Here is a 25,651-nt window from a genome sequence, read left to right on the forward strand (position 1 = left end):
TTGCAGTAGTCTAGGCGTGAGATGACGAGAGCCTGGACCAGAACCTGCGTCGCTTTCTGTGTCAGCTGGGGACGTATCTTCCTGATATTGTAAAGCGTGTATCTGCAGCAACGGGTTGTAGCAGCGATGTTTGCAGTGAAGGACAGGTTGTTATCTAGGATCACACCCAGATTCCTTGCAGTCTGAGTCGGGGAAACAACAGAGGTGCCGATGTTGATTGTTAGGTCAAGAGTGGGACAATCTTTTCCCGGAAGGAAAAGCAGTTCAGTCTTGTCAAGGTTGAGCTTGAGCTGATGAGCAGACATCCACTGAGAGATGTCAGCTAGACAAGCAGAGATGCGTGCGACGACCTGGGTCTCTGAGCGGGGAAAGGACAGAATTAATTGGGTGTAGTATGAAAAACCATGCAGGCTAATGACTGATCCGAGCGAATTTGTGTACAGTGCTCAAACTGCATCCACCAAACAATATGATTTATCTCGACCTCCCCAAAATAACCAAAATCTGACACGGTGTGAGATGTCTTTTTTAGCTGTTCTGTCGTCATTTCCTGCGATCTTCTTCATAAAGTCAGTCAGAATGAATGAATGAATGGGCGTTTCTTTGACTATTTATAGGCAAATATGGGCGTTACGTGAAGCCCGCAAAAGCTGCACCGCATTTCGAGTCGATTGTGATTTATAAAGGGAAACCGGCGTAGGAAGTGCTGCACGCACTTTCCTCGCCGGTACGCAACGTTTGGTGAATCGGAAAATGTCTGTACCTATTTTTTGGATTTCTACTACGTAAGCAACCTTCCCGCGTGAATCCTATGCACGGCGTTATAAATGAGGCCCCTGGACTTTAACATTTGTGCGTGTCTCTGAAAGCTGCAATTTTTAAGATTTGGCTTGGAATTCAGTTAAACATTCACAACACGAATTAACGACCAACAGAATGTAAAAAGGTTACAGTGTTGATATTAAAGCCATTTACGTATTGTGTTGCAAAGATAATCACTGAAATCTAGCTCTGTCTCTCCTGTCTAGAAATAACACTTGTTCTAAGAGCCGATAATAAGTCACTAGCCAGGTTTACATCCAAATCTATAATATTTTTGACCACATTTTGATTAAATTGTCAAACGAAAATGTGGGAAAATGCTTGTTTCCATCTATTACAGATATGCGATTAAAAGCCTTTTGCGGTTACAGGTAGAGAGATTAAGAGAACATGTATTGTGTCTTCCGCAGAGCAGAAGCTTTGTTGGATGTTTACATGCTTCCTCTCTGTAACCCCAAATAAACTACACATCTGGTTCCATTGCATTTTTTCACTTTTAGATTTTATGAATACACCAACTTTTACACCTCATTCAAGTGTTAATGTTCTTTTTGAGATAAACGCAGATGTTTTTAGAATATTTTCTTTTCTGCGGCAATTGTAAAATATGCATAACAAGGGGTGGATAGATGAACATGCCCAGTCTGCCCTTAGTGTTTTATTGCCAATATGGTCTTGGTCTTAAACTAAGCTAATCACGGTTTAACTTACATTTTAGTTTAACGCCTGTCTATTTGAAGTGGAATAATGTGATCTTTGCTCAACACTCTCCTCCTTATGTTCTGTCCCACGCTCTCTGTTTTTGTAACTCAATCTTCAGCCTGTGTATACATTTGCATGACATTTCCATGCCCATGAAAGACATAGGAACAAACAGTGGTTTTTGGCCCCTCTGTGTGCACAGAGATGACTTTGCATAGCATTGATGCACATTATGTGTCTACAGGCAGTTAGAGATGTTGTGTGGGCCGGGGCCAACTCACAATGGAAATACAAACTACCAGTGAACAATTACTTTGCAATAGAAAACATATGACTTGACAAGAGTCTTCAGTATTTCAATTCTAAACATAGAACAACTGACAGAACTGAAGAATAAGATTTTGAGTCATGAGTCTGGCAACAAGTTTATTATAGCAAAATTTGTTCAGAGGGAGGACAATGAATAAAACAAAAACAAAACGGGCTTCTTGATCTCTAGAGACCAACCCAAAGTCATATGTTGTTCCTTTCACATCTGGCTAATACTCCTTGGAAGTAAAACATATTTGACAGTCGCTTTGATAAGTGTTGTGATGTGTGTGCTGCACAATATATTGTTCTTTATTGTTGTAGTAATATTAACTTGGTCAATCAGGGCCAATGTAGGGAAAGAATATAAATTACATGGAAAAGCAGGGTTATATTCTAAAATAAATTATGTTTACATGAATAATCTTTAAAGATTAAAGCTGGGGATGGTTGGCAACATATTTTTTATGTAATTTGTCAACATTTGTAACCTTTATATGGTAATTCAAGTGGTCTTCGAGAAAGTAAGGATTATCCGACAGTCTAAGTAAAAATGTTCTGCACTGGTAACAAAAGTTTAAACATCAAAGTAACCCAAAAAAGGGGGCCTTATCTGGTGGAAGCACAACAAAAAGGCAGAAGGAGAAGGACTGTAATCTCTAATTCTGACAGAAATACAGCCCGCACTAACGTGTATGTGTGGCATTTCCTGTTTACTGGTGTGAACTGTGGTTTCATGAGGTTTTCCAATACATGTGTGACTTAAATCTCAGGGGATTTCAGAGTTTCTGGCACAATCTTATAGAATAGTCATGTTTACGTTTTCGTAAATGTATAATTGTTGGTGGGGAAATGTGCCCCTTTAATCTCAGAGATAATGTCTTTCATACATTTATGCATTACTATTCATGTTTCTTTTAAATTGAAAAAACATCTAAAAACGGATTTCAATTGGCTTTTAATTTAACAACATAAAGTTACAATGTTTGTTTTTTTTTTTAAATCAAATAAGCAATTTGTATTTTAGCAGTACACAGTAAGCAGCAGAACAGTATTCAACATTATCACTTATCAGGTGTCAGGTGTGTTGTTTTGTAGCCTTTATAATTACAGGGTGGGAAGCAGAACCAGAGAGAGTGACCATGCAGTGGAGAGTTCCGTGTGTGTGTGTGTGTGTGTGTGTGTGTGTGTGTGTGTGTGTGTGTGTGTTGTGTGTGTGTGTGTGTGTGTGTGTGTGTGGTGTGTGTGTGTGTGTGTGTGTGTGTGTGTGTGTGTGTGTGTGTGTGTGTGTGTGTGTGTGTGTGTGTGTGTGTGTGAGAGAGAGAAGGCCAGTCACATGCTTTATCTCCACCAGCTCTCACACCTGACACACACATACACTTATTACAGCTACACTTTCCTCTTTCTGTCTCTTTCCTTCCCTTTCTCTCTTTTGCTAGTAATTGTCAATTCCTCTTTATAATAATTGCTCTATAATTTTTCCTCAAAAGAAAGTTACCCTCATCACATTGGAGGATTTCATCCCTGTCACACAGCCCTAGCATGATTAATAATAATACGCCTCATATGCATTTGTTACATATTATAATTAGAATCATAATTAGAATACTACCAACAAATATATAATAATAATTTAAAAAATAAAATAATAATAGTGGTAAATGATTTAATATTATTTATTATTAGTTAATATTATGATTATTATTATTATTATATGTGTCCAATTCATATGAGACTCAATTTGTGTTCATCGGAGCCAAATGATTGTGCCACAAGCATTGTAAAAATAGATCTATTTTTATTTAATTTATGTTTGCTCACAAATTATTGTCTGTGTGATGTTTAAAATAGAAACAATGGCACTATATGTATTTTTTTTACATTATATTGATAATTTGTCAATGTCGTGCAGCCCTACCAGAAAGAGTTGTTTCTTATATGGTAATGCTATTACAATACTTGAGTTATGTTTTGTTTGCGAGGAATATAAAAACATCATTTGTATGCTTCTTGATAATCTACCCATCTTTGCTTCTCTGTTGATGTTGAAACAGTGGTCATTTCATCTCACCTTCATGTCCTACATTTTTTATAACTGCAGGAAATGAAAACATGGCCTTGTTGTTGGAGTTGTATTCAGAGGAGGGATTATGTCTTTGTTGTTGGCTGTGAAAGAGAAGCTGTGAGTTAATGTGTTTGTCAGTGTGCTGTGGAGATGGAACATGTGATATGAAGTACAGTGCCATATTGTCCTGGCAGCCATCCTGATGCTGTTTTTTCTTTTGTTTCTGGTCATTTATTACCTTTTTCTTTTTTTTAAATGATTGAATGCCTTTCTGGAGACAAGAGAAGAGGATGGTGATATTATTGATCTGATAAGACACATGGAAGGATAGTGAGGAAGAAAGAAAGACAAAGTAGAGAGCCTGAGTTGCCTGTGTTGGCTGCTGACTCAGACAGCTGTTTATTGTGTGAATAACACACAGATTCTTATTCTAAATGTGCAAACACACTCGCACACACACACACACACACACACACACATAATGGTGGAGGTAGTACATTGTGCTGTTTAATTGAATGTGTTTATCAGTGTGTGACTGTGCGCTTGCATGTGTGTGTGGGAGAGACAGACTGCCACAACTCACGAGGCTGAAAACACAGTAGCCCATTGTGTTCGCACACCTCGTGGGCATTGGTGTGTGTGTGTGTGTGTGTGTGTGTGTGTGTGTGTGTGTGTGTGTGTGTGTGTGTGTGTGTGTGTGTGTGTGTGTGTGTGTGTGTGTGTGTGTGTGTGTGTGTGTGTGTGTGTGTGTGTGTGTGTGTGTGTGTGTGTGTGTGTGTGTGTGTGTGTGTGTGTGTGTGTGTGTGTGTGTGTGTGTGTGTGTGTGTGTGTGTGCATCAGAAAGTGTGTTGGTAGTCAGTGCGTGACGCAGATGTAGCGGGATGTGTTGGCATACTGTGTCTCATTCAGCCTGATGCCAATCATCTAGTCAGCACAATTGCCCACTGCCACATACACACACACACACACACACACAGAAAGAGATACACACACACACACACACACACACACACACACACACACACACAGATACACAGTAGGAAGTACTTACAGTAACTTGGAGAAGTCTAGATCAAAAGGAATAGGTTGGTGTACGGCCTAAGTTCACATCTTTGCCCAGCAGAGGTTTTGGTTTAAAGTGGTTGAAATACAAAATTGGGCCTTGTCCATAATATCTTCCAAGAAAAGCCTATTTCAGAGTCATGACAGATTGTTCTATGCTGTGTTCGATGATGAAGCCCATTGAAAAGTGTGCCTGATCCTTGTTAGCAGGTAGACACCCCACCCACCCAAATATAAAAGCATTCAACTGCAGTGTGCACACATACATTGAAATGTTCAAACAGAAGTTGCAAGAGGATGGAGAAGTGAATGCCAAACAAGATTCATATGACATAGTGTCAGTAGTGCATGGACATAGGTATGGGATGCTTTCACTGAATCAATGTTAAAGTGTTACGTCAGCCCTACAAAAGTGTGCTCTTGAGTAGATTCTGTTGTAAGAACCTCTAACCTAAGAATATATCCGAAAATACATCAGTCACAAAATGGTCTATGTGGCTGTTAAGAATACGTTTCTTCTTATAAAAATTGGTTTATGAGGCCCGTTTGTGCTCAGAATTCACAGGGGAAAAAATAGTCTGCATTGAATCACGAGACTGCAGCTACAGTACTCACTGATTGCAGAAGGAAGTCTTTGCTCAACCAAAAAGAAAGATGACATTATGTTGTGTATTTGGAACTTCATCCTTTGACTCTACACTACAAATGACTTGAGGTAAATGATAAACAATAAAGTCCTTCAGCTTTAGTTTGAACACTAAAATCACCTACATTTAAGTTTTGATGTTTTGCAATATGCTCATCACGTCATGTTGACTGCAGAATACTGTCAACGGAAATGTGATCTAAATGTTCAGGTTCACACTCACAGGACTGGATGATGTAAGAGCCCAGTGCATGCATGTCTGTAAGAACAGGTACACAAATAATGGTAAAACCGTTATTAAGTGTTTCAGGCTATCGCTTTGAGCTTCCAGAGCAGCTTCTGTGTCCTTTCGCATGGATTCCACAAATCCTATCTGGAGGTAAGAACATGTGCATCCAAAATGTATTCCCTCATAAGGGTTTGATGATGGTGTCGAGAGCACTGACTAACACTTTGATCAAACATTCCTCAGATTTGGGTTGAGAACCTATGACGGTAAAAGGCTATGTCATGTCATTTACTTTAAACTATTAAGTGACCTCTTGTTTTTGACTATAAGTGCGTCCTTATTGTGTTTTTAGAGTATGCACATGCACAGAGAGAACACACCAGAATCCTTGGATCCTAATCATGCATTTGAATGGATTTAAAGTACAAAAATAACAGCTACTCAAATGAGGAAGGAAATGAATTTGGCACATTTGTTAGAGCTCATGGAAACACATGATGCATTCTAGTGAGCAACACTGAATCTAAAGAAGAACACAGGGCAACAAATGTGACATTTACAATTATCAGAAGAAAGTTTAACCGTTCATTATAACATTGTATAGGATTATCAAATGTTTTTATGTTCACATTTATCTGCAAAAGGTTAGAATTGTAATCTGCATTTTAGACAAAGCTAACATGATACATTAACAGGGCAGTTTATATTATTGTCCAGATGTTCTTAACTTTAATTTAGAAATCTTCTCAACAGAATTACTACAGGTACATACAAATCAGTAGAACAACACACGTTTTCCCACATGGTCTCTGACACCTAGAGCTTTACAAAACTCGCTCTTGGTTTTACATGTAAACAGTATAATATCCACTGAATTTCATTCTCTATCTTTCTTATTCACAGTGTGCTGCAGTGTGTGAGAGTTATTCTGTCTTTGTGTGAGTGTGTGTTGGTAAATGGATGTGGGGGTTTGACATGGTTCTCTCTCAGAGGAAGTCTGTGGTTGGGCCGTTTCTACACACACACACACACACGCACACACACACATACACACACTTTGCCTGTTAAGCCAAATGGAGTTTCCTTTAAAAGCAACATGCAGCCCCACAGATGTAGAAGCCATCTTTCCCTCACACATCTCTCTCTGTCACACACACACACACACACACATTCACTCGAATAAACACAAAAAAAACCTAGTCTCTTGGAGTGCGGTCTCCCCTGGAACCCCGGTGCAGTGTGGGTAGCTGCGGTAAAAGAAGTCCCTATGCAAGGCTGTCCAAAAATAGCCTGAATAAAAATGTAGGAACATGAAGTTTGCCCAGTGTTACACAGAAAAATCCATTTAACTGGGTGTATCCCCTTTTTGAAGGTAGTGTTTCATTATTAAATGAATTCCTAAATATGTATTTACTCAGTTAAAAATACCACCTATAACTTTCTACCCTGGGAAAAATAGTCTGAGTGTGTTTCCTTGCCTCTCACTGTGTGTTGTCTCTTCCCCATGGAAATCAGTGTATCGTGGGAAAGAGGAAGAAAAAGTAAGGAATTTAAGACAGCAACTGTATCACACTTAAGCAAGGTTTGGATAATATTTTAGGTTGAGAGACACGTTTATACAGCTCTTTTTGAATGGCTAATCAAAGCATTGCTTCGGTAAATCTGTTTCCTTTTTTTGCTCACAAACATAAGCGTCGTTTTGATGATGCTTATGTTTCTGGCAACTGGTCTTTTAGCTCTGCTTTGGTCTTAGCCAACTTTTGTCAGATAAATGTCTAGCTTGTAAGCTGCTAAATGCTCATTACTAATGATTACTTAAAGGGGACATATCATGCTATATTTGAACAATATATTATAGGGCCATACTTATATAAAGTACATAAATATAGTTTTTTTTTCAAAATACCAAAAAGATCCTGCATTTTAGCCATGCATCATTTCGCTCTATTTGCTCTTTCCAGCGCTGTTTTTGCAGGGGGCTGATTCTGTGAGCTGCAGCTGACCACGCCCCCCTGCAGGAGAGGGGAGTGCTTTGAGATCAGCTGCTAGGCTGCAGCGGGGAGAAGAGGGGGAGAAAAAGAGATCTCCATCCTCCGTGTTTTATTCTTATAGAAGTAAGAAGAGAAGTAATGGGGCAGAAACCCTCCTTTTTACGCAGCGGTCCAGACATAGACATCAAACGGCGACACATATTCAGTTGCCAGTTACTTTGGCATTAGGGCAGGGATATCTAGATACTTTCCACGGTTTTACCAGTGGCGAACCGTCAGGGCCTTCAAGGTATTCAGAGAATACCCTGGAACACTCAGATAAAACAAACAAAAAATCGATTTCATTATATAAATAAAATGTAATAAAATGTATATAAAATGAATAAATGAGAATGGTATCTGTGTTGTTGATCTGTAATATTACAGTGTTACGTTGATTTGTTTGTCCTTCTCGGACCATGCACTACGCATTTCAGTGGTTTTGTGTTAGAAAAGAAAGCAACCAATCAGATCTTGTTCTGGGTCTCTGGGTAGAATATCCTTCAACCAAGGTATTCTACATCCTTGATAGAATGCCCTGGCCGTTGCACTGAATGAGAGCGTACGTTTGGACTGACAGTTTGATCAACCAATCATATATTGATTTGTAGCGGCGGCGGGGGGTGTGTGTGTTGCGCAACTATCCAGTTGCGATAGACACGGTTCGCCACTGGGTTTGACATAATGAATTGTGCTACTTTTAAAGCAAGCAACGATGTTTTCAAATCTGTAATAAAAAAGCTCCTCAAAAAAGCTATCGAAGCAGTTCCTGCCATTGCTACGTTAGTTCAAAGAGTAACAACGGACTATTTTTCTTAGCGGATGCATGTCAATTTAAATCAATACATACAACTATTTTTTAAATCAATAAAATTATTTCAATTAATATTGGGAGTCATATCGTTACTTTGTTGAGAATGTGGCCATGTAATAAGCGGGATAATGTGCAGCGACTTGGTCATTATGGGGAAAATAACACCTTCATGCCGATCTAGATCCCTCCGCTTTGCGTCGGGCTCCTGATCGGCCTGTCGGTGTTCTTTTCCCCATAATGACCACGCCGTTGCACATTATCCCTTACATATGATTATATAGAGTCATTATTCATTTGTTTTAAAGCAGGAGGCGCAAACGCTTGCCTCTGGGAGGGAGAAAAAGAGCCACAGCGGAGAATAAACAGAAGGGCAACCATGAAAACCATGCGCGGGAAGTCTTCTTCGCTGCTTTTGTGGCAGACTACAGCGCCACTTACAGGCCTGGCATATGTACTACAGCGTCTCCAGCGTTTTTTGAGCGGCAATGGCCGGCCGTGGCCCAACCTCTCATTCCCCTGATAGGTGGAGAATTGACCACTAAGCGGAGCACCCCTTTTGTGACGTAGAAAATAATTCAAATCTGTATCAGATCCGTTACAGCCCCTTTTTTTAGAGATTTGGGTATAGAGGAAAAGAGAGAGGGTTGTATTTTCTGACACTTGGTGAGTTCCCTGACACACCAGGGACACATATTCATGTATAAAAGACGTACAAGAGTGCATTTTGCATGATAGGTCCCCTTTAAATAGCTAGTTAAAGGTTGGGTAGGTAAGTTTGAGAAACCGGCTCGAGATACATTTTTTGTTATATTCCATGGAATGCAATTAAAATCCCAATAGCAATGAATATCTTAAGTGCTTTGACAACAAATCCATACAAAAATGTCATCTGTGGAAGCCGTAGTACTGTAAAAAGCACGACCAATCATCTGAGCCAGCCCGGCTAAAATAACTGGATGGCCTACCTGCTTGTCAGCCTTCCATCTGTGCACATTGCACAAACTTATCTCGTGCCCTCATTGGTCATGTGCGCGTTTGTGTGTGTTGGAGGAGGGGCTCTGTAAAGGCCCTGTCACACTGTCCCGAAATTGACACCCGATGGACACACGATAAAGGAAATGTTCAAATTCGGCTGTGATCGTAGCAACATCGGGCCATTCGTGAGGGCATCTTAAGCCATCGTATGACCGCTGGTGGAGTTTCTCAGGCTCCGGCAGCAACTTAGTGAGCGGCAACTTCGTAAGGCACTCGTGAAGACATCTTGTCAAATCGTGTCATCTTCGTGTTATCATCGGTGCCATCGGGCATTCGCCCTCACTCTGATCGGGGCGAATGCCCGATGGCACCGATGATAACACGATGCCCTCACGATGGCCTTACGAAGGGCACAATTGACACATGAATTCAACACGAAAATTCGCAAGGTCCTTCGGCAATTTTTTGGCATGCCAAAGATTTTGCCACCGCTCACGAAGTTGCTGCCGGAGCCTGAGAAACTCCACCGGCGGTCATACGAAGGCTTAAGATGCCCTCACGAATGGCCCGATGTTGCTACGATCACAGCCAAATTTGAACATTTCCTTTATCGTGTGTCCATCGGGTTGTTTTATTGCACAGCAAAATCATGTAAATATATTATGTAAATAACCCAATTTGTGTTCTGTGAAACTAAAAAGGATATAATATATTATTTTGAAGGACAGTTGACAGGAAGTTGTTGTTGTTATGGAAACAACATTACGGAGAAAACGTAATATTTTCTACATATAACGACGGATAAAGTAAAGAACGAAGTCTGAAGATATCAGTACAGTATCATAGTACTGTAACACAATTGTTTTTGGTACTTTCATTGCAGTTGTATGTCTTAAATGTAATGTAAATGTTGCCTTCGTGTGTGGTTCGGGGCCATCATCGTGCGAAATTCACAATTCCATATTCGTGTGTCCATCGGGTGTCAATTTCGGGACAGTGTGACAGGGCCTTAAGGAAGTGGCAGATTTTTTCCGGCTGTGTATTTTGAAATTCTAGCGCACTCGAGCTGGTTTCTCAACATTACCTACCCCACCTTTAACTAACTCTGTGTTGTGACTTTATTCCATCCATCCATCCATCTTCTCCCGCTTATCCGTGGTCGGGTCGCGGGGGTAGCAGTTCCAGCAGAGAGCCCCAAACTTTCTTTTCCCTGGCGACATCAACCAGCTCTGACTGGGGGATCCCAAGGCGCTCCCAGGCCAGCGAAGAGATATAATCCCTCCACCTGGTCCTAGGTCTACCCCTTGGTCTCTTCCCAGCTGGACGTGCCTGGAACACCTCCCTAGGGAGGCGCCCAGGTGGCATCCTAACTAGGTGCCCGAACCACCTCAACTGGCTCCTTTCGACGCGAAGGAGGAGCGGCTCAACTCCGAGTCCCTCCCTGATGACCGAACTTCTCACCTTATCCCTAAGGGAGACACCAGCCACCCTGCGGAGAAAACCCATCTCGGCCGCTTGTATCCGCGATCTCGTTCTTTCGGTCATGACCCATCCTTCATGACCATAGGTGAGGGTAGGAACGAAAATGGCCCGGAAGACCGAGAGCTTTGCCTTCTGGCTCAGCTCCCTTTTCGTCACAACGGTGCGGTAAAGCGACTGCAGTACCGCTCCCGCTGCTCCGATTCTCCGGCCCATCTCACGCTCCATTGTTCCCTCACTCGAGAACAAGACCCCGAGATACTTGAACTCCTTCACTTGGGGTAAGGACTCATTCCCTACCTGGAGTGGACAGTCCATCGGTTTCCTGCTGAGAACCATGGCCTCAGATTTGGAGGTGCTGATCCTCATCCCAGCCGCTTCACACTCGGTTGCGAACCGATCCAGTGAGTGCTGAAGGTCGCAGACCGATGAAGCCATTAGAACCACATCATCTGCAAAAAGCAGTGGTGCAATCCTTAGTCCACCGAACTGCAGACCCCCTCCCCCATGACTACGCCTCGAAATCCGATCCATGTATATTACAAACAGGATTGGTGACAAAGCGCAGCCCTGGCGGAGGCCAACCCTCACCGGAAATGGGTCCGACTTACTGCCGAGGACCCGGACACAGCTCTCGCTTTGGGAGTACAGAGATTGGATGGCCCTGAGTAGAGACCCCCCTCACCCCATACTCCCGCAGCACCTCCCACAGTACCTCCCTGGGAACTCGGTCATACGCCTTCTCCAAGTCTACAAAACACATGTAGACCGGATAAGCGTACTCCCAGGCCCCCTCCAGGATCCTTGCGAGAGTAAAAAGCTGATCCGTCGTTCCACGACCAGGACGGAATCCGCATTGTTCCTCCTCAATCTGAGGTTCGACAATCGGCCTGACCCTCCTTTCGAGTACCTTAGAGTAAACTTTCCCGGGGAGGCTGAGTAGTGTGATGCCTCTGTAATTGGCACACACCCTCTGATCCCCCTTTTTAAATAGGGGAACCACCACCCCGGTCTGCCACTCCTTCGGTACTGTTTCCGACTTCCACGCAACGTTGATGAGACGTGTCAACCATGACAGTCCCTCAACACCCAGAGCCTTCAGCATTTCCGGGCGGATCTCATCCACCCCCGGGGCTTTGCCACTGTGGAGTTGTTTGACGACCTCAGTGACCTCCCCCCGGGAGATTGGTGTTGATCCCCCGTCATACTCCAGCTCTGCCTCTAACATAGAGGGCGGAGTTGTCGGGTTCAGGAGTTCCTCAAAGTGTTCCTTCCAACGCCCTAACACTCCATCAGTTGAGGTCAACAACGTCCCATCCTTACTGTACACAGCTTGGATGGTTCCCTGCTTCCCCCTCCTGAGGTGTCGGACAGTTTTCCAGAACAACTTTGGTGCCGCCCGAAAGTCCTTCTCCATGTCTTCTCCGAACTTCTCCCACACCCGCTGCTTTGCCTCGGCCACGGATGAGGCTGCTGCCCTTCGGGCCTGTCGGTACCTTGCAACTGCCTCGGGAGTCCCCCGGGATAACAAATCCCTGAAGGCCTCCTTCTTCAGTCGGACGGCTTCCCTGACCACCGGTGTCCACCAGGAGGTTCGAGGGTTACCGCCCCTTGAGGCACCTAGGACCTTGAGACCACAGCTCCCCGCCGCGGCTTCGGCAATAGAGGCTTTGAACACCGACCACTCTGGTTCAATGTCCCCAACCTCCACAGGAATGCCCGAAAAGCTCCGCCGGAGGTGTGAGTTGAAGGCCTCCTGAACTTGGGCCTCCTCCAGACGTTCCCAGTTCACCCGAACTACACGTTTGGGCTTACCAGGTCTATCCAGAGGCTTCCCCCGCCACTCGACCCAACTCACCACCAGATGGTGATCAGTTGACAACTCCGCCCCTCTCTTTACCCGAGTGTCCAAAACATACGGCCTCAGGTCCGATGATACGATAACGAAATCGATCATGGACCTTCTGCCTAGGGTGCTCTGGTACCACGTACACTTATGAGCATCCTTATGTTCGAACATGGTGTTTGTTATGGCCAATCCATGACTAGCACAGAAGTCCAGTAACAAACCACCACTCCGGTTCAGATCAGGGGGGCCGTTCCTCCCAATCACGCCCCTCCAAGTGTCTCCATCATTGCCCACATGTGCGTTGAAGTCTCCCAGCAAGATTAAAGAGTCCCCTTCAGGAGCCCCATACAGGACTCTTTCCAGGGTCTCCAAGAAGGCCGTATACTCTGAACTGCTGTTGGGTGCATAAGCACACACAACAGTCAGAGTTTTCCCCCCCATAACCCGCAGGCGTAGGGAGGCGACCCTCTCGTCCACTTGGGTAAACTCCAACAACGAAGCACCTAACCGGGGACTTGTGAGTATCCCCACACCCGCCCGGCGCCCTCACACCTTGAGCAACTCCGGAGAAGAATAGAGTCCAACCCCTATCCAGAAGTAAGGTTCCAGAGCCGACGCTGTGCGTAGAGGTGAGCCCAACCAGATCCAACTGGTAACGCTCCACCTCCCGCACAAGCTCCGGCTCCTTCCCCCCCCAGAGAGGTGACGTTCCACGTCCCCAAAGCCAGCTTCTGTCGCCCGGGTCTGGTCCGTCGAGACCCTCCGCTTTCACTGCCACCCTTCTGGCAGCGCACCCGACCCCATTGATGTTTCCCGTAGGTGGTGGGCCCGCGGGACGGAGAAGCGGAGGTGTTGCCCACGTTGCCTTTTCGGGCTGGGCCCGGCCGGGCTCCGTGGCAAGCCCGGCCACCAGACGCTCGCCGACGAGTCCTCCTTCTGGGCCTGGCTCCAGAAGGGGACCCCGGGCTTCCTCCGGGCCGGGTATCCTCACTTTTTGTATCGTCTTTCATGAGGTCTTTTGAACCAATCTTAGTCTGGCCCCTTGCCTGAGACCAATTTGCCATGGGAAACCCTACCAGGAACACAAGGTTCCAGACAACACAGCCCCCAGGTTCATCAGGGCACACAAACCTCTCTACCACGGTAAGGTGCTGGTTCTTCAGAGAGTGACTTTATTTTTCATTAGAATTGTTTCTATTAGTTTAGAGTAATCTACACTGCTGCAGCTCAAATGTACTAAGAGAAATGGTTCTGTGATCATATGTATACATTTCCTCGTCTCATGAACATACACAGATTCGACCACACTTACATATGTTCTCGTTACATTGCTGCCCTTCTGGAATTGAGCCATGTTATATTATCAGGAGTGGAGAAAGAGACCAAGTCTGTGCCTCCTCTGTCTGCCTGACACTGTTGATGGGCTAACTGTGCTGTACATGAATAACAGAAAAGGATTCAAATGGGTAACACTTTTTATCACTGCTCATTGTCCAACTGTTCTGCTCTCCCTCTCACAGAGAGGCAAAACATAAACTCACACGGTCTGACAAAACCGAGGAAATGATCTGTTGAGAGCCTGCTGAAATGTTGTTTTGCACTTTGTTTGGATATATCAGGTTGAACTGAAGTCACATGAACATCAAAACAGCATCACATTTATTTCCAGGAAACAAATTAAGTTATTACCAAGGATTAGATACCACAAAGTCGTATTTTAGCTGGCAGTCTGTGAAAAAGTCATAGGCGGCAATAGCCATTAAAAATAAAATACACACACACACACACACACAAATACAAATGATAAAGATGTTTATTAGGCACATGATATTTATTTTTGATAACTTTTTGTGTATTTAGTCCAATACAAAATGCCTATTAGCCCAAAACACTGGACTGACATCCTGTAGCAGCAAGCACAATGACATACATTAGGGCAAACAAGTATTTAGTCAGCCACCAATTGTGCAAGTTCTCCCACTTAAAAAGATGAGAGATGCCTGTAATTTTCATCCTAGGTACACTTCAACTATGAGAGACAGAATGGGGGGAAAGAATCCAAGAAATCACATTGTAGGATCTTTAATGAATTAATTGGTAAATTCCTCGGTAAAATAAGTATTTGGTCACCTACAGTACAAACAAACAAGATTTCTGGCTCTCACAGACCTGTAACTTCTTCTTTAAGAGCCTCCTCTGTCCTCCACTCGTTAACTGTATTAATGGCACCTGTTTGAACTCGTTATCAGTATAAAAGACACCTGTCCACAACCTCAAACAGTCACACTCCAAACTCCACTATGGCCAAGCAGCTTGGTGTGAAGAAATCAACTGTGGGAGCAATTATTAGAAAATGGAAGACATACAAGACCACTGATAATCTCCCTCGATCTGGGGCTCCACGCAAGATCTCACCCCGTGGGGTCAAAATGATCACAAGAACGGTGAGCAAAAATCCCAGAACCACACAGGTCAATGACCTGCAGAGAGCTGGGACCAAAGTAACAAAGACTACCATCAGTAACACACTATGCCACCAGGGACTCAAATCCTGCAGTGCCAGACGTGTCCCCCTGCTTAAGCCAGTACATGTAAAGGCCCGTCTGAAGTTTGCTAGAGAGCATTTAGATGATCCAGAAGAGGATTGGGAGAATGTCATATGGTCAGATGAAACCAAAATAGAACTTTTTGGTAAAAACTCAACTAGACGTGTTTGGAGGAGAAAGAATGCTGAGTTGCATCCAAAGAACACCATACCTACTGTGAAACATGGGGGTGGAAACATCATGCTTTGGGGCTGTTTTTCTGCAAAGGGACCAGGATGACTGATCCGTGTAAAGGAAAGAATGAATGGGGCCATGTATCGTGAGATTTTGAGTGACAACCTCCTTCCATCAGCAAGGGCATTGAAGATGAAACGTGGCTGGGTCTTTCAGCATGACAATGATCCCAAACACACCGCCCGGGCAACAAAGGAGTGGCTTTGTAAGAAACATTTCAAGGTCCTGGAGTGGCCTAGCCAGTCTCCAGATCTCAACCCCATAGAAAATCTTTGGAGGGAGTTGAAAGTCTGTGTTGTCCAGCGACAGCCCCAAAACATCACTGCTCTAGAGGAGATCTGCATGGAGGAATGGGCCAAAATACCAGCAACAGTGTGTGAAAACCTTGTGAAGACTTACAGAAAACATTTGACCTCTGTCATTGCCAATAAAGGGTATATAACAAAGTATTGAGATGAACTTTTATTATTGACCAAATACTTATTTTCCACCATAATTTGCAAATAAATTCTTTAAAAATCAGACAATGTGATTTTCTGGATTTTTATTAAATCTTATATACTGTAGTTCTGGACAGCGTCAGATCTATGTCTTTTGGTACATTCTAGATTTTTCAAATTCTACATGTCACTTTTTGCCATATTAACACCTTATAAATAACAAACTGGACACATTTTAAATCAAAGCAGGTCAGTGCTGCAGTGATGTTGCACAAATAATAAAAAATATATCTGCTTTTGGCATTAATCTCTCTCACTCTCTCTCCATCCAGGTCTATTTAAAGGCTCCCATGATTTTGAACGGGGTGTGTGTGACCTGGAGAGGCTGGATTGACCTACAGAGACTGGATGGGATGGGATACCTGGAACTGGATGAAGAGAGGGCGCAGGTAACACAGCACACGCATGCAGACTGATTTATGTCTTTTGGTGTGAACAACCCATTCTAATTCTCAACTCGTCACATATAAACACTTGGTCAGTACTCCTTGGGTTCACATTTTAATATAATGAGTAGCCCTATGTGTCTAACCAGCAGTGGTTATTGTTCTGTATTGAAACAAAATAACTAGGTTAGGTAAAGGATAAGATTGTGGTTTGGGTAAAAAATAAGTCAAGTAACATTTTTGAAATAACTCCCTCCTAAACAAACTTTATCACTACGTCAGGTTTTCTATGCATCTCATTACAACATTAAAAGGTGCCTTCATAATCGGGATCAGACTTCAAGGGGTGTGACAAAATGTTGCTACTTGACGCCCTGGGAATGAGACCAGGATGGTTTGCATGAATAGAAAAACCACATCTTCCCCTGTCTCATCTCACTCTTTATCTGTGTCTTTATCTGTGTCTGTGTGTGTGTGTGTGTGTGTGTGTGTGTGTGTGTATGTGTGTGTGTGTGTGTGTGTGTGTGTGTGTGTGTGTGTGTGTGTGTGTGTGTGTGTGTGTGTGTGTGTGTGTGTGTGTGTGTGTGTGTGTGTGCCTGCAGCAAGAGGACGCTTTGGCCCAAGCAGCCTTTGAAGAGGCTCGACGCAGAACCAGAGACTTTGAAGACAGAGACCGATCACACAGAGAGGATCTTGAGGTGAGAGGTCCTGTAATGGCGATGTTTAAAGGGAAATGATGCTTAATCTAAAAAAGAAGCTGACTGCTGCTTGATAGTTTAGCCCCAATCGTGTCTGCTTCTGCTTGAGACCTGTCTTAGCCTCACAAAGCCGGCCTAATCATCAGATAAATATCTGAGTCTCGTTAAAGGCCCTGACACACCAAGCAGTCACCAGAGGACTCGCCGACGTCGGCTGTTGCGTCGCGGTGTTCTCCTGCGTCTTGGCCATGTGTCGCACGGGAACACACCGCAAAGACTTCAGTGCGTGAGTGGCAATAACTCTCCTTACCAGCAGGGCGGGCGGTAGTGTGTATTCGTCATTAAAAATAGGCAACAACCGGAAGACAGAGAAGAAGAACAGGACTGCGTGATATAAACAACAACAAAAGCGTGTGCAAACTGCAGCCTGGTTATGATCCACTGCTGTCTGCCTGCCTTTGGTGCTCCACAACTACCCGAAGGGGCAAGTCTCCTGTACCGGGGTGTACTGGGTTCGCAGAGAATCCCCACTTCTTCCTCAGCTCTTTCTCTGAAGCACACAAATAAACGATAGTAAGCATTGTGGCTAGTTAGCATGTCCAATTCATATCTATATGCAGTGCCAAACTGCACAGCTAGCAACAAGATAACAACAAAACACAAAGTTGAAATAACAAATTACATTTCACGTTAACGTCACTGTACGCTGGCAAACAATAAAAAGCCAACAATATCTGCTAAAGAGCTCAATTGATGAAAAAGATAATCTTACCCGAGAAACCAAGTTGCGTTTCAATCTCTCGCCAGAGTCCGGTTTTTACTACTCGGTTCGAGTACCTTTTCTCTGTGATGTCGTACAGAGCTGGCCTCTCCTGGATCAATGTGATGAGCAGGTCTTCGTTTGCGTCATTCCAGATCGCCATGATGAGATGAAAATGAATATCAGTCTGTGTGTGCCTTCTTAAATCGTTTGTTTACGTCCCTCACTTCCGTTTCGCTTCTCATGCACTGATTCGCAAGCTGAACAGCCAATCAGAGTGATTGTTTGGTCCGACTGCCAGACCCGATGCATGGCCGATTCAACATGTTGAATCGGCCATGCATCGGGTCTGGCAGTCCAAATAAGGCGTGTCACGGTCGACGGTGCGGGACATACCAAATTCAGTTTGGGCGACAGGACACGCTTCGTCTCCCGACTTACGAAAACAGCCGAAATCGGCCTGGTGTGTCAGGGCCTTAACATGCCATGTGAACTATGAGTTTAACCTCTTTACTGTGTTTTACATTATAATGACTTTTCCCCCGTCTGACTCAACCACTTATTTAAGATTAACTTAACTCAAAATTGAAACACATTGTTTCACTTAAACACAGCATCACTGTTGGGTGTGCATCTTGGAGTACACCCAGTGATGATTTATTGTCTCATGCCTGATTACACTTCTGCACCACTGGAGGACATCAAGTACATTACAAGCATTTCAGCTGTTATTAAAAGAATACTTCACCCACAAAATGACCACCACTTACAAATGATCCTGTGCTACCTTCAATTCTTAAAGAAAACTGTGTTGTTCTCACATGCTTTCTCCCAGTAAACAAAGAATCAAAGAAACTGAGAACATTTTTGATAAACTGAGGTAAATGGGGGCTGGATTTAACAATGACCTGATGAATGAGACTTGGATTCAATTACACGACTGCAGATGTTTTTAATGTATTTTTCTGTTGTTAAACGCCACCCCTGTTTTCTACAATTCATCGAGAACTTTCTCGTTTTCTTTAATTTTCATTCACCGTGGAGGCATGCGTGGTAAAAGATACATTTTTTCTTCAAGAATTCAATATAGCATGAAATAAGTAATTAATATACAAAGGCCAATTTTGTGAATTAAGAATTTATTTGTAAAGCAAGAACTGTTAATGCAAATTAAAACACGATTCAAAACGTCCTTCTTTTTGGAGCTCAAATGTATGTAGAAACGGAATTTATCGAATGAGGTCTTTCCACAAGAGAATTGACCAAAGATATTCAAGCAGGTGGCTCATTCATCTGACCATGTGTAGAAACATTGTCTCACATGTTGAAGTCTGAGTGAAGCTGTTATTTCTCTGATACGAGTCCTCCCTTGGGAGACGACCTTAAGCAAAAAGGGAAGTTTCAGATTGTGGGCTGGCTTTGTTAGTCTAGCAAAACCCTTCCAAGTGTATAAGTCTAGCCTCTAGATTTGCAAAAGGTGTTTTCAGATTTTTTTAAAATATGACACCTAAATAAATCATCATCTAAACAGCTTGTTAACAGTACATTGTGCACCGTGTTCTTTGCAAAACATTTCAAAAATATTAAAGTCACATTAAGAGACTTAGTAAATGATAAATACTCCAGATCAGGCAAAAGTGACTACAATCTGTTCTAAATGTGTCATAATAATTTATTTGTAAGTCTTTAATTAATTGTAGTTACGATATGGCAGGACACCATTTCATTAAAGACATATAGACGCAGTCCAAGTCAAATTTCCATTTGGGTTTTATTTGCTTAGCACCTGGCTTTTGTGTGATGTGTGGTTGTGTGCTTTTACAGTATTATTTGTAAATGTAAACATACCATTTATAGTTTGAATCATAGGTTAAGTGCATAATCAGTTTGACAATAAATCCAATCTGATTATTGATTTGATTTTACTGAACTATTGAATGACTTATTCAGTTTTTGTCATGTGTCCCAAAAGCCTCCGGAGGAAAAGTAGTTGATTCACCCGTGCTGCAGATCACAGAAAAATAACGTCATTTTGACTAACCCAAATTACAGGAATTGTGAAATACCAACCTCAAAAATTGTCGTAAGAGCTGTTCTTAAATTAAGTTTTGTTAATGGTATAATCATCATGTTCACATTTCTGCTCAGTGTCCTACTCAAACACATTAACAAATATAAACACTGAATCACTGTGATTTTTGTAACCATTCCAAAAGCATTTAACAACTTGAAGAAACTCACTGTCCCAGCAAGGCTTTGGGGATGTCAATGGCATGTGGACGAAGTTACAAATGAACCCCAAATTGTTTACTTTTTAGGACCCTGTGGTTTCTAAAATCTGGGACTGATGACACACAGACAGGCAGCCAGCAGAAAAGAAAATGGTCTGTGTCCTTAATTTCTCACCATCTATCACACTGTCATTCACTAAACCACTGTGTGTGTGTGTGTGTGTGTGTGTGTGTGTGTGTGTGTGTGTGTGTGTGTGTGTGTGTGTGTGTGTGTGTGTGTGTGTGTGTGTGTGTGTGTGTGTGTGTGTGTGTGTGTGTGTGTGTGTGTGTGTGTGGTGTGTGTGTGGTGTGTGTGTGTGTGTGTGTGTGTGTGAACTCTGTTTTGATTTTCATTATGTGTCTGTTCATAAATATGCATGCTCTTCTTTGCTTCTGCTTTGTGTATTAGCTGATTGCATGAGACACAGAAACTGCTAAATGTAACCATTTCACAGCGTGTTTGTACAATGGTGCCCGCTTGCACACATAAACACACACACACACATGCACAATTCAAGCCCGACCACAGATCTGCGGAACATGGTGCTTCACAAATTAGACAGAAAGGGAAGGCAGGGACTCGGCACATGTAGGGAAGAGGGGCGTGAGAGAAGCACGGACAAGGGGGACAGGAAGGAAAGAGACATTATGAAGGTCATCTTTCATCTGACTTATCTCATGTTTCCTCCCTGAGGCTCTTAGAGAAAAAGAAAACCCTGTGTCTCCTACTCAATCAATATAAGTGCCATCACCATCCCCTACTCTACACCAAAGCAAATCCTACTTAGCAATAAACCGATTTCAATGACTGATTCTTAATAAAACCATCCACTTTGTAAAACAATTATTTAGATTTGACATTAGAAATAATTAAGGTAAAATTAAAATTAGACTTTTGTCCCACTTTAGTTTCTATTCTAGCTTTGCCGACATTTATTTATTATTTTTATCAACATGTTTCACTCGCAGAGGTTTTGATAGTTTTCAATGATGTGTATAATGAGAGAACATTAAGCTAATAGTTTATAAGAAGGTCAAATTAAAGGAATATTCTTTTTTGGTGGAAAATTGACACCTTTCTCTTTGAGACTGATAAAAGAATGAAGACATTTCTCAAAACATCTAACTACCCTAACAAATATATGTGGTGGCCAAAGCCTGAAAGGAAATAGGAACAAGCTGAAAAACAGCAATACTGTTTAGTGTGTTTTCTTGCTCATTAAGTCAAAGGTTAAATTAAATTAATCTATCTAATATTTACAGTCCAGTATATGTGTAAAATATACATTTCTTCCAGTTAAATCAATAATAGATGATCAGGAATAGAAGCTAAATGCAGATATTTTGCCCAAAGTCACCAACAATAACATTTTATATTTTCATGCCAAAATATTGATTTGAGTAGACATTTTAGATTAAGGTAGATTTAATTGCAGTAATGCTCAACAAATAAAACAGTAATGCCATTTGTTCACTGTGTGCTCCCAGAAAGCTGTTTCTCTTTCCATTCCTGAAGCGTTGTCATTTTGGCAGATACAGCATATCCAAAAGAGGTGATATTCCAGTTATTCAAGGTCAGAAGGGTCCTGTCAGAATGATGGATAGAGAAGCAATATATATCGTGAAGTCATGCACTCACACACATACGCACACACAAACCAACAATATTCTCAAAGTGCTCAGCAGAAATAAATGTGGTGGTGAATGATGAGCTGGCATTGAAAGCATTAATATATAATTAGTATTGATCGCCATCAGACCCCCTGCGTTGGTCACCACACACACACACACACACACACACACACACACACACACACACACACACACACACACACACACACACCTCCAGTATTGAGTTGTGGTTAAGCAGCCTATAGTGGCCGAGCAGGCTTCCATCTGTGTGCAAATCAATACAACAAGCTCTCCTACCCTTATGATTAGCAAAGAGACCACTCCCTTTTACAAAGAATAAACACTACACTACCGCCATGATTCAGCATCATACATCATAGTTTCAACTGAGCGGGAGTTGCAGGAGTCTGGTTGCACATGACTTCTTCATCCACAAAATTAATATTTGAATATTAATTAATTATCAAATGTTACCTTGAATTCATTAAGAGAAATAAATAGTTGGTTTCTCACGCATGCCTCCAAGGTGAATGAAGAATAACAAAAAGGAGAAAGTATTGATGAATTTAAATGAATAGAGGCCACATTGAAAAACAACAAGACCACATCAAAACATCTGAATGCTCACACAATTTGTTTCTCATTTATTCTGCCGTATGCTTACCACTTTTCCAGCGCATGCATTATTCCTATAACCTAACAATTGAATACACTTCTGTCTTGTCCTGACACTGAGGAGTAGGGTGTACACATAGGTGTAACTAATCACATGACAAACTACAATACTTGATGGAGTAAACTGTTAATGCTATGGCTGGAACTACTACTCATCATACATTTTTCAATAAAAGGAAAATGTGCTCTGGGACCTCATTTATAAAGCTTTGCGTAGGATTCACGTGGGAAGGTGGTGTACGTACCAGCACAGGTTTTTTCCTCTGTCCCAGATGTGCCTCCTACACACGGTCGTAATGATCCCATGAGTGCCATTATTACACCTCGTGTGGACAGCACTGCACACACCTCCGCTCATCCCTCAGGGGTGTTGAGCGTGAACGAGCCTCATAAGCCGCTTTCACACCAAGTACTTTTCCGTACTTAGTGGCCAGCACTTAGTACCCGAACTAAATACAGATTACGTTCACACCGTAAACTTAAATTCCCTGAGGATTACGCAAATGAAGCCGCTGAGGTCACTTCTTCTTCTTCTGCTTTGGGTTTACTGGCAGGCCGCAAACCACTTCACGGCGTATACTGCCACCCGAAGTTCCCGGCTGGAAGTCCCCAGAGTTGGGGACTGGCTTCAGTAGAAGCTGCTGGGACTCCCAGCAGCTTCTACAGAGTAAATCGCCAGAACGCCGACACCTCCTCATCACTCCACCGCTCCAATGTTCTTTTTTGTGTTGTCATAAGTTATGCTCTCTTCGTTGGTGCGCGGGGCTAATGCTAATAATGCTAATGCCAGCAAATACAATGGCGGCTTCACAAAACTTTTCAGAGTTTTACGGGGCGTGGTCTCCCCAGGATAGTACCACCTCTCTAGCAGGCACTAATAATGGGGGTAAAAGTTCTCGGAACTAAGTACTCTTTTTGATGTGAACGCAAAATTCCAAGCACTATCGGAACTAAACGGGAAAAGTACGGGTAAAAGTACTCCGGTGTGAACGCGCCTAATGTCCGGTTTACGAGCCTTCTCCTAAACAGCGACATAATGAGAGCCTGTGTGAAATGCAGCGTGTGGAGGGCTCTGAGTATACTCAGAGTATTACTCAGAGTGGCGGCGCGTGTGTCTGATGGACAGATGGATGAGCAGGCGGATCAGCAGAGGGTAGCCTACACTCTGCAGTTCACCCCCCCCCCCCCCCCCCCCCCCCCCGCAGTTCAACGGGATACAGGAAACAATCCTGTCATCCCAAGAACAGTGTCTCGCGCTCCTTTCAGAGCTCCAGGAACTCCTGTTAAAAAAAAAAGCCTTTTCCAGGAGTCCTCAAGGGGAAGAAAATCAGGGGTTTTTACTCCCGCTATTTTCTGGTCCCGAAAGAGACGGGGCAGGGGGGAATGAGACCCATCCTCGATCTGTCAGTGTCCAACAAGGAAATGGCCTTTTCACATGCTGACGATCAAACAGGTGCTGGAGTGTGTTCACCAGGGAGACTGGTTCATTTCCATAGACCTGAAGGATGCATACTTCCACGTAACCATCATCCCGAAACACAGCAAATTCCTGCGTTTCTCATTCCTGGCTCCACGCACTTTTTCAAAGTGTGTGGAGACGGCTCTGGAGCCGCTACACAGAATGGGGATGAGAGTGTTATTTTACCTGGACGACCTGCTGTGGCTGGCTCGCTCCAGGGAGGAAGTCGCTTCACAGACGGTACAGCTCGTATCTCATCTGTCAAGCCTGGGTTTCATTTATAAACTGGAAGGAGAGCTGTCCTCTTCCCTCCCAGATTATCATTTATCTGGGAGTGGAATAAAACTCGGCCACCATGAGAGTGCGGCTCTCACGGCAGAGAGTGGAGAAACTGACAGCTCTCCTCCGGCATGTCACACCCTGCAGCGTGGTGACAGCCCTCTCCGTGATACAGCTGTTAGGCATGAGGTCAGCTGGTCATGTGGTGATCCCCCTGGGTATCCTTCACATGAGGAGACTCCAGACGTGGTCTTTCGCCTGCACATCGACCCCGTGCGTCAGACGAGACGCATGGTGTACATTCCTCCGTCCGTGGATTTAGATTTAACCTACTGGAAAAATCTCCACGTCCTGTCAGTGGGGGTGCCCCTGGGCAGAATGACGTCATACACCTCGGTGTTCACAGACGCATCTCTCTCAGGGTGGGGAGGAACGTGCGTGTCACAGGCGGTGGGGGAACAGTGGCCGGCTCACATCCAGAGGAGGTCCTCGCCAGGGGGACTGGAGCCTCCGTCCCGAACTGGTCTCCCAGGTATAGAGCAGGTTCGGGAGAGCAGAGGTGGATTTGTTCGCTGCACACGGGAACACACAGTGTTCCCTCTGGTTCCCTGAGAACGCAGGACCAACCCCCCCCTGGGGTTGGACGCGTTCGCACACCAACCTTGGCCCAGGGTGTTTATATACGCTTTCCCACCAGCCCCACTGATCCCTCGGTTCCTGGACCGATTGCAGGAGGAGTGGCTGACAGCGGTCTTAATAGCCCCGGAGCGCACGGGAGCGTCCTGGTTTCCATGCCTACAGCGGATGCTGTCAGGCAGACCGTGGGAAATTCCGTGGCGCTGGGGCACTCTCTCCTAGGTGGAAGGAGCGATCAGCGGTCACCCAGTGATAGGCCAGCGTTTGTGGGCATGGCCCCTGAACGGGAACACTTAGAGGGGCTTGGCCTCTCTCAAGATGTTGTACGTGTTGTTTGACAGGAATTTGGCTTATAGCACGGTCAAAACATATGCTGCTGCCATTTCATGTTGCCACGTAGGTTTCGGTGTCAGCACAGTGTTTAGTCACCCTCTGACAAAACGCTTTCTACAAGGAGTACAGAGACTCAGACCTGTGTCATGCGCTTTAGCCCCTCAATGGGATTTGGCTTTGGTGTTACGCGCGCTGAGTAAAGCCCCATTTGAACCTTTAGATCAGGTTCCCAGCCAAAGTAGCACTGCCCTTGGCTCTGAC

The 25,651-nt window shown here is 43.7% G+C and overlaps 1 protein-coding gene across 3 annotated transcripts in view; it reads left to right on the forward strand.

Annotated features, from left to right (window-relative positions):
* The window catches only part of cbfb (core-binding factor subunit beta), a 52,062-nt gene that overhangs the window by 19,178 nt on the left and 7,233 nt on the right, over positions 1–25,651 (forward strand). For 2 of the 3 annotated variants that reach the window (XM_034236074.1, XM_034236083.1), the window contains exons 4-6: positions 16,535–16,651; positions 17,251–17,346; positions 20,425–20,490. In XM_034236074.1, coding sequence (XP_034091965.1) covers positions 16,535–16,651; positions 17,251–17,346; positions 20,425–20,454 — 243 coding nt within the window. In that variant the 3' untranslated portion in view covers positions 20,455–20,490. The remainder of the gene's footprint in view (positions 1–16,534; positions 16,652–17,250; positions 17,347–20,424; positions 20,491–25,651) is intronic. The other variant, XM_034236091.1, reaches the window with a different exon arrangement.

Source organism: Gymnodraco acuticeps, unplaced genomic scaffold (assembly GCF_902827175.1).
Source record: "Gymnodraco acuticeps unplaced genomic scaffold, fGymAcu1.1, whole genome shotgun sequence".
Classification (NCBI taxonomy): Eukaryota; Metazoa; Chordata; class Actinopteri; order Perciformes; family Bathydraconidae; genus Gymnodraco; species Gymnodraco acuticeps.